The sequence below is a fragment of the Watersipora subatra genome, chromosome 9 (assembly GCF_963576615.1).
Source record: "Watersipora subatra chromosome 9, tzWatSuba1.1, whole genome shotgun sequence".
NCBI classification, from domain to species: domain Eukaryota; kingdom Metazoa; phylum Bryozoa; class Gymnolaemata; order Cheilostomatida; family Watersiporidae; genus Watersipora; species Watersipora subatra.
The window spans coordinates 28230108-28250100 of NC_088716.1; the positions used below are offsets into that span (position 1 = coordinate 28230108).

The 19993-nt window shown below is 35.1% G+C and overlaps 2 protein-coding genes across 3 annotated transcripts in view; both read right to left on the reverse strand.

Annotated features, from left to right (window-relative positions):
* LOC137404249 (probable methyltransferase-like protein 25) overlaps positions 1-3668 on the reverse strand; it is a 53627-nt gene extending 49959 nt beyond the window's left edge. For both annotated transcript variants that reach the window (XM_068090424.1, XM_068090425.1), the window contains exon 1: positions 3615-3668. The gene's annotated coding sequence lies outside the window, so the exon portion shown is untranslated. The remainder of the gene's footprint in view (positions 1-3614) is intronic.
* Positions 3669-4294: 626 nt separating this feature from the next.
* Positions 4295-14715, reverse strand: LOC137404252 (cdc42 homolog). The gene is made up of 5 exons (XM_068090427.1): positions 14563-14715; positions 12565-12708; positions 11992-12174; positions 8055-8252; positions 4295-4824 (listed from the first exon to the last, which is right to left on the reverse strand). Exons 2-5 carry the CDS (start codon positions 12667-12669, stop codon positions 4732-4734), a joined length of 579 nt encoding a protein of 192 aa, XP_067946528.1. The 5' UTR covers positions 12670-12708; positions 14563-14715; the 3' UTR covers positions 4295-4731.
* Between the last annotated feature and the right edge of the window lie 5278 nt (positions 14716-19993).

Below are 19993 nucleotides of genomic sequence, written 5' to 3' on the forward strand. Positions count from 1 at the left end.
AATGAGTTTACTTGCAGATAATATTGTAAAAGAAGTCAGCCGACTCCTTTACAGCACCACACAAATTTCAGAATAGCCTGCAATGGAAGTTAGTAAATATATATTTGTATATATGATATTCACAGCAATAAATAGAGAGAAGACGCAAGGATGTTCCAATAGCTCTCTTGCGTGGTTCTCCCTTTTATACGGTATGTTGTTGGTGGAGCAGAGTCTGCCTTTTTTGCTGAGTGCCGCATCGGTCCCTTTGTTTGTCCTGTCCGAAAATATTTGGTCTCTTAGCAGAGTCGCTCAGTCGAGCTAACCCGGACACAGTCCGACTGGCTGCCACCGCAATATCACAAAAATAATGTGGGCATTATACAAGTGTATTGGCTTCTTTTGAAATTGACATCTTCAGGTTATTAAAAATGCACCTATTTACAAGAAAGTGATATTGTTTGCATTTATGCGTATGTAGATGCAAATATACATACACTTGTATATATGTGTATGTATTAATTAGGAACTTGCCTTTTTGTTGTTTATACAAGAGGATGTATCGATTAACAACTAGCTGCTTAGTATTTATTGAGGTGAATGCTTTTACCTTTTACTTTTTTTTAAATATGCATATCTATTAAAAACACTCTTTTTTCTCTCTTCTCTTCTTTCAAACACACTTAAGGATCGTGCAAAGGGTGTTCCTGTTAAAGGTTGACTTGCAACAAAATTCACATTATAGTTATTTGGTATCAAAAAATTCATCATGTCTTAATTTGCTGTGTTGTACGTAGGTACAAAATACAGTCAAACATGGATAACTCGCCCTTGGATAGCTCGAACTTAACAGAACATGGTTAACTCGAACGGTTTCTTTGGTCCGTTCCCACGTAATGATAAATAGCTATAGATAACTCGACCTCAACTCTGTTAACTCAAACAGTTTTTTGCCCAATGGCTACCGAAACGGTTGTTATCGCTTTAGAAAATCACTTTATTACAAGTCATAGAGGTAAACCTCAACTTTTCGTAATTCATAGGCGTCGTTATTACCACCATCGGCAAAATATTTTTGTCAACTTTTCTAAACGTTTGGTGAAATTTGATTTTTACCAAACATTCGCTTAGCGATCGCCTTTCGGAAGCATGGAAAAGTGGGGTGACCTTCGCATGAACTTCAAGAAAAATCGGCAAAATTGATCTTGGTTAAAACGCTCAAAAGAAAAAGATGTCTTTTCTTATGAGCATTTCAACAACGATCAAGTTTTGCCAATTTTAATCTAAAAAACGTCCTGGCAATAACATCACCTCAAACAACAAACCAATCTCAAGTGATAGAAAAATCTCTTATACTTTTTGATAGAAAAGTTTTAAACTTTACATTAGAAGCATTTAATTTGAAACAAGCCATTTATGCTTTTGATTTGTATTATAGTTTGTATATGTACACGTATCTACTAATAAATAAATAAATACATAGACTTGTGACAGTGCTCTGATAACTTGAACGCTCTGATAACTCGAACACTTTTGCTCGGTCCTGTGAAGTTCAAGTTATCCATGTTTGATTGTATGTGGAAATGTGATAACAGGCTCTTAAAAGATCAAAAATGAACAGTTAATTGCTGCCATTACGAAAACGCTGTAGATTGGAATCCCTTTCCAAAAAGGCTCAAATGGGACATAGCTGAACAAGATGGCTTCTGTTTACGCTTTCATGTAACCTCTATCACCGAAATATTTAAACAAATATACTTCACGCATTCAATAAAACTATGTCTATTGCCCTTACGCGTCTATTTCGTCATCGTAATGCTGGCACTGATATCTCAAAACCTACCGTAAAAATTTGTTTACTTTTTTAACCTTAGCTCGAAAGAGTGCATATCGTCCTTTGATAAACATGACGAGCCTGTTGGTCATTTAAGATAGTTGAAAAATGCTGCAGAAATTGTTCGCGCTGCTTAGCAGGAAGTATGAGGCACATGATCAGTTTACGACTAGATGATTAGGCCAAGCAGAAACAAAACTGTGAAGTAGTGAGCGTCTATATTTGATCCAGGCTTTTCGGTAGAAGTGTTTGTCATAAACTAGTGCTACGAGACGTTTTATATAGAGCCTTTTATTGGCCTTTCAATTCATGTGATAACATCTTGTGTCAAAACCATAACCACAATGTTTGAGAACGTCATCGAAATAAAGAGATTCCAAACTATGGCGTTTTAGTGATGGCTGCGATTAGCTGTTCGTTTTTGAGCTTTTAAGAGCTTGTAATCACATTTTCACATATTTTGCACCTACAACACAGCAGAGTAAGACAATGTGAACCTTCTGATACCAAATCACTGTAAAATGAATTTTAGTTGCTAATAAACCTTTAAATAAATTCATGTCATTAGCCAGCTTTTGTCAATTGTGTCATATTACAGACTAGTATTACTATTAGCTAAGATTAGTAACATCCTGATATTACTCCTGATATCATCATACTAATATGTACCTCTAACATGATATTAGAGGTACATATTAGTATGATGGCAGTGCAGGTAGTCAGCATTCTTCGACATAAGTTCACTGACTGTGCATGGAAGGAAACTATTATGGTGGGTAGATTTTTGGCAAATATAGTTGGTGGCTTTTCTCTAGTTGTTGCTCTGATAAAAACTATTATTGCCGGACGAGCTTGCATCAGTTCACCAGGTGAGCTTGACAATGCACTATGACTTTTTCATTAGCTAGCATGAAGTGTAAGAGTAAATGTTTTGTTTTTGTGCGCCTATTAGCAAGTGTGTCAAATTTAAGGTTTTCATATGCAGCAATGACACTTTCTCTTCCTTTTACATTTGTTATATATCTGATGGCTCTGTTTTGTATCATCTCAATGTTGTTGAACTAACTCGTTGATAGGTGTATCTCATATCAAATCTGCGTATTCAACATGCGTCTGCAAAATGTGTGAGCTTAAAATCGCGCTTCCTCTCAAACATGACAGAATGCAAGTTGATGATTGGCTTTGAATATTTTATCTTGTAGGCTAGTGTGTATGTGAATTACATTTGAGATCTGTGTTCAGTATTACTCTATGATATTTGGCCTCCTACAACGTCGAGAGGAATACTATTTCTGTATTGTCTCTAGACAGTAGTCGAGAGACAATCAGAAATTGAGACAAAAACGATGTAGTAGAGTTGAATACCGATATCGAGCATTTGTTTACTTCGAATGATATGCATCACCTCGCCGCCCAAGCTTGTAGCGAACCTATATCGTTTTGGTTAACAGTATTGTCATTAGTTGCGTTCAGTTTCTATATTGGTGTCTCGTCAGCAAATAGGCTTATGTAGCAGAAGATAAATCCATACATATAAGTGTTTGCAATAATGAAGAAGGTACATTGTCTGCAAAATGTTTGCACTTCTAGTCAATCACTAGATCATTCCATTAAACGTCGATTTCAATAAAATTAAATCATTGCGAAAAACTCAATGGGTCAAAATTTGCTAAAATAATGGCGCTAGTTCAAAATTAACTTACTAGAGCACCACGATGGAGTTTTTCAACAAGATAAAACATTTCTGATTTACATCAATAACTGTAAACATCAAAACAGAAAGTAAACATCTTTATAGTACCTTGACGGCTACCCTTTGCTGGGCTAGCCGTATTAAAATTTTGTTGACTGAGCGAAGGTTCGGACCACGGGAGTAAACGATGAGAGTATGATCTTTTTACTTCCAGTGTAAAAGATCAGGTTTTTACAATGTCGTTTAACGGTATAATTTGCGCGTCGTGGCTGATAATTTGCTTTACACTTGTACAGATTCTAGTCTATAATAATCCAAGCTGAAACTCCGTTTCGTCCTCTCCTTTTTGCAAACAATGTTATTTTGCTAATAAAGCATGTAAAATCAGCCTAACTTTTGACTGCTGTCTTTTACCACTTTTGACATATGTTTTAATAGCACACTAGAAAATATGTAAGTAACAAATTTTAGCCGATTTATTTTGAAAACTGCTGTTCTTCACTTGAACTCATTTTCGATTTCTCTACAATTCATGATACGTCAAGTTCAATCACTGCATTTCACTGATGCCTACTCCAAAATTCGTTCAAGTCTACAACTAATTAAACAACAGCTTTTGCTGCTTATAATCTTTTGTTTTAAATCACTTAAAAACTTTCACCAAGTTGGCCAATGCTAACTATTTTACCTTATATACAGTACAGAAAGTTTTTACTCAATTTTTGAAGTCAAAATACACATATCAATTATTGGGCAAGTTATGCGGATTAAGGAAAGGGCAATGATAATTAAACTTGCTTTAATGTTATATTTTCAATAATAACTACAAAATAATTCCATTACTCTTGTAACACACATCTTCCCTATGTTGACTGAAAGTGTTAGAAAGCACAGTAAATATGAATAAATAATGTGGACTAATTTATGATATGAAACTGAATATCGATATAATATATATAAACAAAGCATCTAAACTTGTATCATCATTTAGCACTACATCGCCTTTTTATATGGGTCAAATATAGCTCGACCTCGGAATAACACTTCGTACAGCAACACTGTCACAGAAAAGAGACTAGAAAGAAGCTTTGGTTATTTCCCATCATTCGGCCACAGTGCCATCGCTACCCTCCATCTTCACATCCTCCCAGAACAAATTTATATGAGCGCAGATCTATTTCAGTAACTTGTCATGATGCTATTTTATTTGATGAGTCGACAGTGTTCAGAGGAGAATACATTTACGCTTTGGCTTGGGTGGCTCTGGAGGCTCGAGTGCGGCAAGAATAGCTTCATCAAATACATTCTTCAGTCCTTTCTACAACCAATCAAATAGGAGATTATGGTCTTCTGCACCAACTAAATCCCAATATTCTAGAACCAAATAGGGTCATTACAATTGATATCTACAATAGAAATTCCCTTGTCATACAGCCCACTACCAAAGTGATAATGGAAAAAAGAAAGGGTACTGCTGGTTGAGAAATGCAATATTAGCAGTCAAATAGCACAGCAGTGCAATAGGAGAACTGCAAACGTAGCTGCAATGGTAGCTGTAATGTACTGGGTGTTATTATGTACAACAAACAGCAATAATGAAAGGAAAAGATTATACAGTCAAACATTGATAACGCAAACTTCACGAGACCGAGTGAAAGTGTTCGAGTTATCAGAGCGTGCAAGTTATTAGAGCACTGTCATAAATCCATGTATTTATTAGTAGATACATGTACATATACAATGTATAATATAAATCAAAAAGATGAATCGCTTGTTTCAAACTAAATGCTTCTAATGTAAAGTTTAAACATTTTTTATCAGAAAGTATAGAGATTTTTCTATCACTTGAGATTTGTTTGTTGTTTTATGTGATGTGACTGTCAGGCCGTTGTCAGATTAAAACTGGCAAAACTTGATCGCTGTTAAAATGCTCAGAAGAAAATACATCTTTTTCTTTTGAGCGTTTTAACCAAGATCAATTTCGCCGATTTTTCTTGAAGGTTACCTCGCTTTTCCTTGCCTTCGACGGACCATCGCTAAGCAGATATTTGGTAAAAATAAAAATTCACCAAACCTTTATAAAATTCGTTGACAAAATGTTTTGCCGATGATGGTAATAACAAAGCCTACGAACTACTAAAAGTTGAGGTTTATCTCTATAGCTTGGAATAAAGTGGTATTCTAAAACGATATCAACCGTCTCGGTAGCTGTTGGGCCAAAAATAGTGAGCGTTAACGAAGTTGAGGTTGAGTTATCTGAAGCAATTTATCATGGGAACGGACCAAACAGAACCATTCGAGTTAACCATGTGTTGGAGCTATACGAGGGAGAGTTATCCATTTTTGACTATGTTTATATCTCTCCCCTGCAATAGGAGAAATGCAATATTAGCAGTAAAATGGCAAGCTGCTGTGTAATATACACAGTTTGAAAGTTGGTAGTGTTGAATGTAGAATAGTTTTGACAGCGATCTGTAACAGAAAGCAAGCATTAGCATTCACGTGTGTCTGGAAGTTTTTTGCAAACTTCCAGACAAAAATAAATGTTCATGGCAAAATAAAGAAATGTTCTTGTCATAAAGGGGCATTGTAGTTCAGCCCTAGATTGTACATAAGATGTAACGAAATTTGGCTAATGTTCTAGATAATTTAGTGGAACCTTTGGTAATTGGACAAAAAACATAGGCTGATAAACTGTGTACCTCATTTTTGTACCTGTAAATCGATCTACGGTCTACGCCTCAAACGGTCTACATTTATTACAGAAACCTTCGGCAATTGGACAATGACATAGACTTGTGAAATGTGCACGTTGTTCTTGTGAAATTCGTACGGCTTTATGGTTCTACTATCTGTCGCACGTCTTTATGGGCGTTTTGTTGGCCGGTCTTAATTTCAATTAAACAGGCTTGTCAGGTTTTAATGGCGATTTTAGGTCAAATTAATCTTTCTAGTTATGTATACTCCGATCAGATGGGTGTTTTAGGATATTGTCGACATTTTTCAAAGACTTGGTAACATATTTAAATAGATGTATATGTGTTTTGTATCATTATTATACTTAAACGACTCCACACAAAAATGGTGAATTCTTTGATTTTGATTTCGGTTGAGGGTTTGTTTATGGCCATTGATGGATAATTTTCAGAAGTTGTGTGCACATATGCATTTATCATAAAGCTCCTGAACACTCGCTTCGCTTGTGTTTGGTCGGGAGATCATAAGCAGACAAATAGATATGAACTCGAAGCGAAAATTCAATGATCATGAAGCCTCTTATACTCCACTCCAGTTCACTACAGCAACTGTTAGTAACGATGAGATCCCTTGAAATACCGTCAGATGAATGCTAGATTCTGGATTTCTTAGGAAAGATATTGCAAACAGTTTGCTCCCTTTAGTCAGTTTGGCTGTTTATAATTATAGACTTGCACCTTCACAGATGTTTCAGACAATGCTTTAAAGTGTATTAATCAAGATACCGTAAAACCTCTATTTGAACGGCACCTTTATTTAAACGGCATCTTCATTTGAGCATCACTATAGGGAGGGTTGAAAAATAAAGCACCATTCTTCAACTGAACACCACTTTTATTTGACTGCCACTATTTGACAGTCTTGATATTTAGGAACCCATAATAGCAAGTGATCAGTAGAAAAGTTTCCACGAAACCGTAAGTACTATTAATGACTCGATTACATCAATAACAATTACATCGCATGTTGTTTCTGTCCGTATCGAAGTCCGTTTTCCAACTCCAGGTCTTCACAATTTCTTTCATTATAACTTTGAATGCAACACCATAGAAATAATCAGTAAATGTATCAGGCTAATAGTAGTTCACTTTTTAACTCGGTCTTGAGACTTCCATAAATGTGAAATTCTTTTGTACATTTACGGAATCTGTATTTTGAGGATAAAATTTTGAGACTATTACAAGCAGTTTCTCTTTATTCGCGCAAGATGCATATCTAGAAGTGCATCGTGTAAGTTTGAAGGCTGATATCGACTAGCTAAGCTGATATCGACTAGCTCAGCTGTGCAGAAGAGGAGTTAAGGTCAGAAGACACTGTGGAAGGTATTGAAGAGTCAGAAAATATGGAATGGTTTCAAATGAAAACAACAATCAGAATGCAACTAGCCGAGCAAATGATGGTAACATTTGTTCAAAAAATGTTAATTTTTGTTTTAAAATGTTAATTTTTGTTTCTGAATGTATTATAAATATGATTTATTTGTCACTTGTTCTTAAATATATATTTGTAGCATTTGATAGATTATTATTATTGTATAACATATAAAGGTTTTACAGTAATATTATCTTAATTACAACAGTGGATAGCTCCAAATTATTCAAACCTATTTGATGAACACCAAAACCATGTACATTGAAAAGGCTTTTCATTTTCATGTAACACCCTCAATATTATTATGTACAATCTTAGCTATTTCTCAATGGGGCGGAATGAAAAGTTGGTGAAGTCATGGCAGCAAAGCTTGTGAGTATTGATGTTGGAAAACAAATGATATGACTCGGCAAAACTAACCTGTGTCAGAGCTGAGCATTCTACATATTTCACAGCCCTCAACTCTTTCGCCAATTTTTCTCCTGCATCCACCCCTAAAGGCTTCTGACGATTTTTTTGAAGCTTTTCTATGGTTGAACCATCATCTCGCAGGTCGACCTGCGTGCCGACTAGAAGGAAAGGAGTTTTCTGACAGTGATGCGTAATTTCTGGCACCCACTAAAATGGCATGAACGACAAATTAGAGCATACATGAACAGAATCCGACTACAGATTTTACGTTGTAGCAAAACGAAACTATCAATAGCTATTAGTTCTCCAAACATTGTAACTGCTGAGCTTTTCACAAAACTAAAGATCATTCAGTTAATTTGCTAGGGTACGAGGATAATGACCAGTCATCAACTGCGAGTCTAACTCGCTCCTCTTATTTTCATAACTTCTTTGTATGTACGATGGTTTTAAAATGGCCTACTGGCCTGTTTGCATTCGCTCAAAAACTGCACATTTCCCATAACTTTATAATTTTAAATGTTTCAGCGTGAAGCCTCTTTCGCCGATTTGACTCAAATAATGAAATCCTCTACAATAACGAAAAGCTGTTGGTCTACAAATAATCCTTCTTGTCACAAAAAGCTGTAAGAGTATTTCCTAAAGGCTATCGAAGAATTATTACCATGTCGCTATTAGTTGTCAGCCAATGGCCATCTACACATATAATTCCAACCTTGAAATTCCACAAAAAATGAGAAGTTGGAGCAACGCTGCTGAATGGTTAATAGTCAATAAGAGTTGACTCTCTTTCTCAATTCTGCCAAGAGGTTTTGCTGCTCAAAAATACCTTAGAAAAAAAGGAGCTAGTATATCCTGCAGTCACACCTTACCATATTAGGTGAACCCGTTGCACTTGCTGTCTTTGATATGTCGAATTGCCATATTAAGAAACCATCATATGTTGGAATAAATGATCTACTAAGAACACATTGCATTTTATTTGTTTCAGAGCCCGAAAAATGACAAATGTTTGAATTAATTATAATATTTGAAACAAATGCATTGTGTAAAAGCTAAAATGTATAGACCTAAATTATATGTAAAAACTACGGAAATAATTTTATTTCATCATATAATTAATATCATTATTTTACCTTAGAAACACATGAATGTAAGTGTAGGCTCAGCAGTGGTAGAGTGAGTGATAAAAATATGTGATGTAACTCACTCTAGCTAACACTAAAATATTAAAGGTTGACTTGCAACAAAATTCACATTACAGTTATTTGGTATCATAAGATTCACCATGTCTTACTCTGCTGTGTTGTAGGTTCAAAATATGTGGAAATGTGATTACAAGCTCTTAAAAGCTCAAAAACGAAAAGCCGCCATAGATTGGAATCAGTTTATTTCTCTGACGTAGTCATTACATTTGGTTGTTTTCTCACATGATGTTCTCACGTAAATTGAAAAGCCAATAAAAGGCTAAATATAAAACTTCTCGTAGCACTAGCTTATGACAAACACTTCGGGTTTTACCGAAAACCTCGTATCAAATATAAATGCTCGCTACTTTACAGTTATGTTTCTGCTTGGTCTAATCATCTAGTCGTAATCTAATCATGTGACCAATACTTCGCGAACAATTTCTGCAGCATTTTTCGATTATTACAGGTGACCAACAGGCTCGTCATGTTTATCAGACAATGATATGTACTCCTTCAAGCTAAGATTAAAAAATTAAACAAATTTTCATGGTAAGTTATCAGTGCTGAATGTGACAGCATTACAATGACGATAAAACAGACGCGTAAGAACAATAGACATGGTTTTATTGAATGCGTGAAGTTTATTTGTAAAAATATTTCGACGAATGAGGTTGCATGAAAGTGTAAACAGAAGCCATCTTGTACAACTACGTCCCATTTGAGCCGTTTTGGAAAGAGATTCTAATCTACGGCGGTTTTGTGATGGCTGCGATTAACTGTTCGTTTTTGAGCTTTTATGAGCTTGTAGTCACATTTCCACATATTTTGTACCTACAACACAGCAGAGTAAGACATGGTGAATCTTTTGATACCAAATAACTGTAATGTGAATTTTGTTGCAAGTCAACCTTTAATAATTAAGTTTTATTATTTTAGCATTTTATTTTCAATTTCTAACAGGTTTTTTTACTTCTGCTTATAAGACTGCTGTTTTGAGAGTACTTGGATGTTCCGTGTTAGAAATTACTTTTTATCTCGCGACAACTATTTGCCGAAATTTTACTTCATATATAAATAAATTTTTATATATAGGTGACTGTAAGTCAAGACTTGACTGTACTTAGAGATGTCCATATTTAACTCAAATAGCTCTCAATATCAATCAATACCAGTCAATAAATAGCAGTACTTGCGACAGATTCAATTTCAGAAATGCCTTTGATCGAGTTGGAAAACAACAAAAGCGACAATAGGTCTCCAACTACATGTAGAACTTAAATTTATGATTTATTCAAATAACTTTCTGCGGCAAAACAAACTTATTAATCGTCCGCTAGCTTTAAAAACTCATGGACAAAGGCTTGTTATAGAATGCCAAAGTAAACATGAAAACATGGTTTTATCCTCGCAATACAATAGGTAAGCATCATTATATCAATTTATGTGTTATGCAACTATATGCTAACATTTATTCCTCAAGTATACATGTACTACGTATTTCGAAATAAAAAAGGAAACTCATTTATACCATAGTTTTTTTTAACTAGACATTGCTATAGCACAAAGAGCAGTTTTTTTAAGTAAAATGTTTGAAAGCAAAAAGATCAGAAGCAATAGTCTGAATTGCTCTATACAGATTGAAATTTTTTTCTTTTGAAGCATCTTCAGATCATGAATAAAAAATGTATATTTTAGAAAAAACATGTATAATATGGGTGGGCAAATATGCAAGTTAGTTGTCCAACAGACTACAGTTATAGCTTGAAATACAAGTGTCCCATCATACGAGAGATTTGAGATACGAGGAAAATTCTGAACAAAATTGTGCCTTGATATACAAAACAAATTTGAGATACAAGCATACGCGATGGTTCGTGATGTGGTCGTTAGGTGGTCGAGTATGTGGGGAGGCTGCTTACAAGAGCATTGCTCGATCATTCTTCTCAGATCTGTTCGAAAAAGTTTTAAAAAGGCCAGCTAAAAGTGAAGACGAAAACGAGTCCGAAAACGAGGCAAAAAAAGCCAAAAGTTGAAGAGATTTAATAACTAAAATGAAAAATAATTAGAATTAAGAAAATTAAGAATTAGGTAGGTCTATAGTAATTAAATTTAAGTTTAAAGTTTGTCATGTTACATAGTGTGACAAAAGTGTAGCATAACTAACATGTTAGCGGGCACCATGTCTGGAAGGTAAAAACTCCATACAGTCTACTGTACATAATAATGCAACATTTTAATGTACATAACTACTAGATATTTGTAACTAGATTTGTTATGAACTATTTGTTACTTTATGAGCGTAGGTAGTGAATTAGAATAATAACACATTTTCCTCTGTAATACGGTAGGCGCTCCTACAACATAAATAATCCAATCCAGGAATGTTTACATTATAGGGAATTTATGTTATACGAACAGTAAAATACATATAAATTGCCTAATCAGTTCCAAGATCTTTCCAAACTAACCCCTTTGGCTATACAAAAAGGAAAAACTAGACTTAAATTTTTAATTTGTGGGCTATACTATTTATAACTGCAGTATTATTGGTTTGCGTGGACGGATTTTCTCCTTGTTTTGATCAATTTCACTGAATTTATTGATATGTTTGCGATAATTTTACAATAAGTAGATTGGGAGCGCACATTTTTGACTTTCATTTACAATGATTTGTTTATTTTTTAAAGATAGCAGTCTGTTCTGTAAAGGAAAACTAATAACAAATATTTTACCAAAAACCGCATTAGACAACTAACCTTTTCCCTAACGTTCTCAAATGAAGACAGCGCCACAACACTGAAGCACACTAAGAAGACATCTGTTTGGGGATATGACAGTGGTCTTAGTCTATCATAGTCTTCCTGTCCGGCTGTATCAAACAGACCTAGGGTATAAGGTTCCCCTCCTATCATCACCGTAACAGCATAATTGTCAAATACCTACAGATAGCAACAGTAGGCAAAATCAAATAAAACACTAGGGTTAGTTATAGTCATATCAGAGACTGCAACCAGAAGCTTAATTTAAAAACTTTACCTTCCTAAGTTATAAAATTATCACAATCTAGTGAAACACAAAATTGAGAAAATAGTTTAAGACAGGCAAAGATCATGCCCACTATCTCTGTACATAGTAAAATTAAAATGTTCTAAATTAGTGCAATCATGATTCAACTATGCGCTACAATCTGCAAAACGGATGCTATAGAATTTGTAGGTACGGTGATGTCACTGCAAGATAAAAAGAATTCAAATATGACTCTGAAACATTTTATAAAACCGTTTATATAGAATCCTATACAGAAATAATAAGATAGAGGAAAGGCTTACTGTTGGTATGTATTCAGAAGGAAATTTGTTAGTTGTGTAGGAAATTAGCAGACAAGTTTTACCAACTGCTCCATCGCCAACAACAACACATTTGATCGTCTGCATCGCGGTGGCTTAGAATCCAGAAAGATTGAATCAGGTTTCCTTTAATAGACAGTGAAACAGGTTTCAAGGAATTATTACTAGCTATCATGACTAGCAATTTTGCTAGCTGGTATTACAGAAACCAAAAAGTAAGAGATTTGAAAAATATAGTTCTTAATCTTACTACTATACAACAGAAGAACTATTTGAAGGCATGGTGGTGGAGGGTGAAGGTTATGTTCTTACTTATCTTTGAATGGCAAGTAAAGAGCTAATTGAGATTAAAGTTGTTCTGCCTAAACCTAGATATACATAGTGGCAGCTTATCTTCCAATGCAATAGCTAATGTTACAAAATGATACGAATAAAATGTGTGGTAGGAGTGTTTTTGGGTGGCGCCATCGGTGAATAATGAAATATTTTGCTGAATGGTAATAGCTAGCAATTGGGAGGTTAAATCACAGTAGCGCATAGGATGATAGATATAACCAGTTTTAATAAATCTATATATATATAAATTTCAAAGTTTGTTTGTCCTTCGGTATGTCTGACTATAGCTATTAAAATCTTGGAATGAAAAATCTATTTCGCAGAAAATTTGATCTCGGAACCTCCCATTCGCCAATCCAATCCCTTACCAATTGAGTCACGCAAGCTTGATGGATTCAGTAGGCGATATATCTGTTACGACGCAACATCATTCAATGTATTAGTAAGAGCTTACTTAAATTAGCCATTGGCAATGTGCCAGCCTGATGGCAAGTGGCATTGTGATGTTTTTTAATTTTAAATTGATATATTTCATAGATATTTTATCCGCTAACTAAAAAGCTACATGTTGCATGCTCCTTGTATTTTGAATCAAGTTATCTTGAATTTTACTTGTCATATGACTAACAATAATACATGTATGTCACCCGAAAACTGTTATTTCTACCCAATCATGTAAGCCACAATCAAAAAACTATTCATACCACAACTCTGTTATTTACAGAGATGCATTATCATCAAGTCATCTAGACTTCGCAAAATTGTGAGTCGATATTTCACCAAAATGAACCATTAATTGGATTATCATAATGAATGAAACAACACGTGAACATTTTAATGGGTTTTCCACCTACTATGATAGTGTTCATTTAATTGTTTCATTTCACAGCCAAAAAAGAATTTGCATGGTTATCATGAATAAATACTCGGAATAGTTGATTAACGAATGCTAATGATCAAACAATCTGTAGTGTTGATAACTATGCTGAATTGCTGTAATAATCTACTGTCATGTTTTACATTTCAACAGGTAATGTAATACAACCATCTTATGCGGTTTCAAACTATTCTACAAAAAGTTCATAAACCTCCGTTCATAAGTTCATAAACAATAATTCAAAATGCTAACTAAACTGTGTGTTAGTGTCGGATTAATCCACCCCGAAATGGCACAGCAATGATCAGTCAAAACACAGAATAAAAACTGTTTGTAGTGCACAGGAGAAAAGCCAATAATCGAATTCGAAGCGATTTCAAAGACATTTTCAGCAAAATAGTGCAACAAAAATGGAAGCAGGAGAAATGTTAAATCTGAAGTCTCGGTAAAAGTAGACATGTTGTGATAACTTTGAAAGCGCTCATTCGATATTATTGGCAAATCGCGTTTTTCGAGTGGCTAAAAAATACTGACAATTCTGCTATACAGAACATTCCAAAATGTGTGATACGCCCCATAATACACGGTGTATAGTAGATTTATTGATATTTCATAAGTAAAAAGTTTGAAAGCATTACTTAGTAAAACAAAATGTGAATGTAACAAAACGTACATTTTCACAACTACTTGCGGGTCGTATAAGCCTACGATCCAACGACTAATTAAGGTTTTACTGCATCACAGGTAATTACTTAGTAAATAATTACAATAAGTATACAAGTACTGATCGTCATGTATCGCTCAGACGGAACCGTTGAAAAAACCCTAATTATTTTTCAAATACTAAAAGGTGGCTGACGGCGACTTGGCCTAATTTTCTGCACTCCGAAACTGGTAACAAATATGGCAGCAGCCTGTAACCGGAAACTTCTATGTATTTTATACTAACATAGAGCTAGTTAGTGTGAAACCGGACAAGCCGGTCGTGCGAATTTCAGTGCGCAATTTGGAAACAATTAATGTCGCTGATCATTTTAGGTGGAGGTAACAAATACTCACCCGCTTTGTACAGCCGGTACGCACGGTATATGTATTACGCAGTGTACTCGTTGCACTCATTTTTTTCATGGCCCTGTTCGTTGGTAAAAAATTTTTTGGTTTTGTTATCTAAAACAGATTTTTAAAACAGATGTCTTTGAATTTTAATATTTTTCTGATTGGAATAACAATTTCTTCGTTGATTAATGTTGAAGTTATTAGCATAGCTGCAAGATCAGATCATTTTAGCTCAGAGATTCCCAACCAGGGAGGAATTTCCCACCATACCTGCTAACTCTCACGCATTGGGCGTGAGACTCCCGCAATCACCCCAAAGAAAAAATGAAAATGCGTGAGATTTTTGTCCCAATTTCCACAATTTTATATATACTATCATTGATACATCAATTGCCCCAAAACCAAATCTCACGCATTGCCCCACTCTTGGGTTGGCAGGTCTGTTCCCCACTAAGGGGGAATTTAGAATATACCAGAAAAGAGGAACAGAGAGGTGACTGGTTTGTTAAATTTTTAATTTATGTCCTGCAGTGCCGTGTAAGTTGGGGTTTCATCATTTCACATTTTGGTTTTATCTATAACACTCAGACCTGCCAACCCTGGGACGGGAAAGGAGTGAGCAGACCTGCCAACCCTGGAGTGGGGAAAAGAGTGAGAGTCATTTTGGGGGCAATGAAAACGCGAGGATTTGATAAGTGGGGTAAATTTTCATAGCGCATAAAAACACCACAGCGAAAGATAATATCACTCCATATGAAAACCACATGTCGTGGAGGTGGAGGTTATTGATAGATGAGAATGCCACAAATATGTTTATACATAGTTGTTTATTAGTAGTACGTATATGATTACTACTTGAAGATTGAGGCAAAAACAGGTTTCCTTGGGTAAAAGGGGCAAATGCGTGACACGGGCGGGAGGTGCGTGAGGCATGGGGCATTTGTGTGAGTCTCACGCCCAATGCGTGAGAGTTGGCAGGTATGATAACACTAGTTGCTAATAATGAGCTACTAGTCAGAAGTCAGAACCCAGATACATGTGAACACATCCATCCAGACTTTGATTGGATAGTAAGTTAACCTAGTCATAAACCAATTCACAGCCATGCCAGATGTCATGTATTGTTATTGTTGAGTGTTGTATGGGTGCTGTGTAAGAATTAATAATCTGTTGCTATATGTTAAGATAAGTACAATAAAATAGAATTATAACTTGTATCAGTCTTTTTTAGTCATGTAAGTTAAACGTGCGTGGGGAATCGAATTTATGCAAAGGCATAAGGGGGAACTGAATGAAAAAGGTTGGGAACCCCTGTTTTAGCCGATTGCATAGCTACCTCTACCGAAAATTTATATTTTATTCGGCTACTTGCAGGCCTGTGATTGGTACAATGGAAGCTTTATTGTGTGGAGCTTTTTTATATCAAATGTTTACCAGGCGGCCTTGCAACAGTTAATGGTCGTATACTTTTTTAGATTGGTTTATCTGTTTGACGAACGCAGTGATTTGTATAACAGTTATTAGCTGTATTATATTGGTTAGTTAGCCAATGCTGTGGAATTGTTATGATCTTTTGCAGAATGCATTGAAACAGAGTAATCAGTACATTTGTAGTGTGTTGTATGGAGTGTTTTGTATGTAGTGTGTTGTATGTAGTGTGTTGTATGTAGTGTGTTGTATGGAGCTTTAGCAAAACCAGATACCAAAAGAAAGCAACTCCTAAAGTATAAGAGATATACGCAATACTGCAACGAACAAAACACCTGGTAGCCTGCAACAAAGGTGCATCAAGAGAAACAACAATTTAGAAACCTTCAAAAATCCGATTAGAAACTTGTAGTAGAAGGAATCCATCAGAGAAGACGCGTCAACCAGCCTGCTAGGAGAACCATCAAATGAAATTAGAGGTGATGTCATATACACAACTCTTCCCACTTCTGCCAGACACGACCAAAGTAACACTAGTCAGTCTTCATTCCCGATAAGTACATTTTCATGACGGAATCAAGACAAGCTCACTCAAATAACAACCCTCTACAACTTTTAGGTTGGCTTACAACAAAATTCACATTAAGGTTGTTTGGTATCAAAAGATTCACCATGTCTTACTCTGTTGTGCTACAGCTGCAAAATATGTGGAAATGTGATTACAAACTCTTAAAAGCTCAAAAACGAACAGTTAATCGCCGCCATCAGGAAAACGCCGTAAGTTGGAATTCCTTTCCAAAACAGCTCAAATGGGACATGGTTGAACACGATTGCTTCTGTTTACACTTTCATGTGACCCCATTTGTCGAAATGATTTCACAAATAGACTTCACGCGTTCAATAAAACTGTGTCTATTGTCCTTACTCGTCTATTTCATCATCATTATTGTAATCATCATCATTGTAATGCTGTCACTTTGAGAACTGATATCTCAAAACTACCGTAAAAATTTGTTTAATTCGTTAACCTTAGCTCGAAGGAGTGAAAATAGAAAGGTTGAAAAATAGACCATTACTCTCTAATTGAAAGCCACTTCCATTTGACCCCCACTTTGACATTATTTGATCTTTCCGAGCCCATAATATCAACTGAAAAGTGTCCACAAAATCATGTTAATGATAAATCGTTTATATAATTATCAGTTAATTATCTCGTTGTCCAATTCCAAAGTTTTTCGTTTTTTTGTTAAAACTTTGAAAGCATCAACATAGCAATAATCGATAATGGTCTCAGGCTAGTAGTAGCTCTCTGTTTAACACAGTCTTTCTACTTTGAAGTAGCCTACATTTATAAAAAAACTTCTTGAATTTATGATGGTAGATAAACTTTGAAAGCAACACCATAGAAATAACTACTAACTGTCTCAGGCTAATAGTAGTTCCTTGTTTAACACAGTCGTAATACTTCAAAGGACATGCATATAAAAACCGGCTCGCGAGTTTTGGACCAAAGGTTATAAGTTTAGCAAGCAAACTTTTAGCACTGCATCAGTGCTAAATGCAGCACATAAAAGTTTTTTTCTGCCAAAAAAGTGTTTAGATGTTAATATCAACTAGTTCAGCAGTGCAGAGGATGAGTCGAGGTCAGAAAACATTGGGGAAGATATTGAAAAACTAGAAGATGTTCCATCGAAAGCAACAATCAGAACGAAGCTATGCGAGCAAGTGATGGAAATATTTTTGTTTTAAAATTGTGAATTTTTGTTTCTGTATCTTATATAAGTATGGTTCATTTATGTCACTTGTTCATGAATATATATTTGTATCATTTGATAGATTATTGTTGTATAACTTATAAATATGCAGATTTATAGCATGTTATTTAATAGCATCCTTGCGGCTATCTTAACACAGCTTACAATGGATCGATGCTAATAACTCCACTTCTATTGCACATAAAAAGCTAGTTTTGGCTGCAAACTGTAGCAAACATATCAATGAGTGCAATGAACTATTATTCAACAATGTTAAATATAGATATAAAATAAAAATGTCTTCAAATTTAGAATTAAACAAAATTTGAAAATGCCAACAAATTGCAAAGAAGAACACAGGCTATAATGTCATCACAGGTCGATTGCAAGCTATAGATATCAACTGGTATAGATATTTCTCAGTGTTTCGATGTACATTGATCTTTGATAAGTTGGAGGTAAGTTAGCAGATTTATTGCGTTCAAAATGTTCAATATCGGTCCACCGGAAAAAGAGGGCAAAATATAGGCGACATCCACTTCGCCCGTAACAGGGCTAAATTTATCTTCCGAAAATTCTGATGAGCCATTTGAAAATTTGACCACCAGCCTCTATTTGAACGCTGCCTCCAATTGACCGCAACCATAGAAGAAGGGTTGAAAAATAGAGTGCCATGGCATTTAATTAGAGGTTTTACGGTAACTAATGTGAATTTTGTTGCAAGTCAACATTTAAAGAACAGAACCCGCGCACCTAAACACCTTCTCACAGACTCACTTGGACATCTATAAAAGAGAACATCTCCATTGACTCGACTTTTTTATCCTTTACCTTCTGAGTGTCTTTCAACTGCCAAGGCTTTTTTTATTTCAACCGAGTCTCTGTATCTATCGACTATTATGACTCTCCTTTGACTTTTAAGGCGAAGATGTACGCGACTGAGCAGAAGAACATTGACAACCGTTTATGTAAGGGGAATAAACTTCGTTGGCTTTTTTAACCTTTTTGTCCTTAGTAATATGCTTTATAATTTTGCTAGTTGTGTACTTTAATTGATGGTCTATAAAAATAAAGAAGTATATGTATCTTGTTCCGGTAAATATTGGTATTATTGATAATAGCTTAAAACCTTCACTAGTGTCTGAACCAGTAATAATCACATTAGTCCACATAACCTAAGCAAAAACGCACATGTTAAATATATGTTAATATTACATGGGTTGCATTATGTAATGCACAATGTCTCACTCAATGCAGGTCGTAAATGTTTTGTTAAATTTAGTTGATTAAAATTTTTAGGATTTCTACACATTCATTAGACGACTATTTATGAGATAGAGTGACTAGTTACAGGACTAGTTATAGGACACCCTGACTAGTTGCACCTTCAACTGCTTTAAAAATGGAATTAAATTTGGATGCAAAAGAAAATTAGATAATGTGACAGCTGATAAAATTTCCTTTCTAATGATATATAATTTTCTATATCCAGACCAAACCCAGCGAATATGAGAGCAGTTATAGCGCATTATCCAATAAAACACAAAGGTGGTTCCATAATTTGTATCACCACTGTATAGTCAAAACAGAATAAGATGACAAAGCATAGTCAACACTGATGTATGTGTAAACGTGAATTAACTGAGCATAATATAATTTCTCCTTAATCTAACAATGTTATATCTTAGATGTACAGAATGGTATATGAAACAGAATTTTAGACCAACGAAAATGAGTGTGTAAGTGGGAACGTTTATCCTTGTTAGAGCACTCGCAGGTCTCATCTGAAAGCCTTTCTATGTTGTATCGTCAAGGTCACAGAGCTAATGGTTTGTAACCATGGGGACGGGTATAACTGGAGTATCTCAGAACCTGATTGCAACCTCAGAACATCTATGTATGCATGCATACATGCATGTATGCATGCATACATAGAGGTTCTGAGGTTGCAATCAGGTTC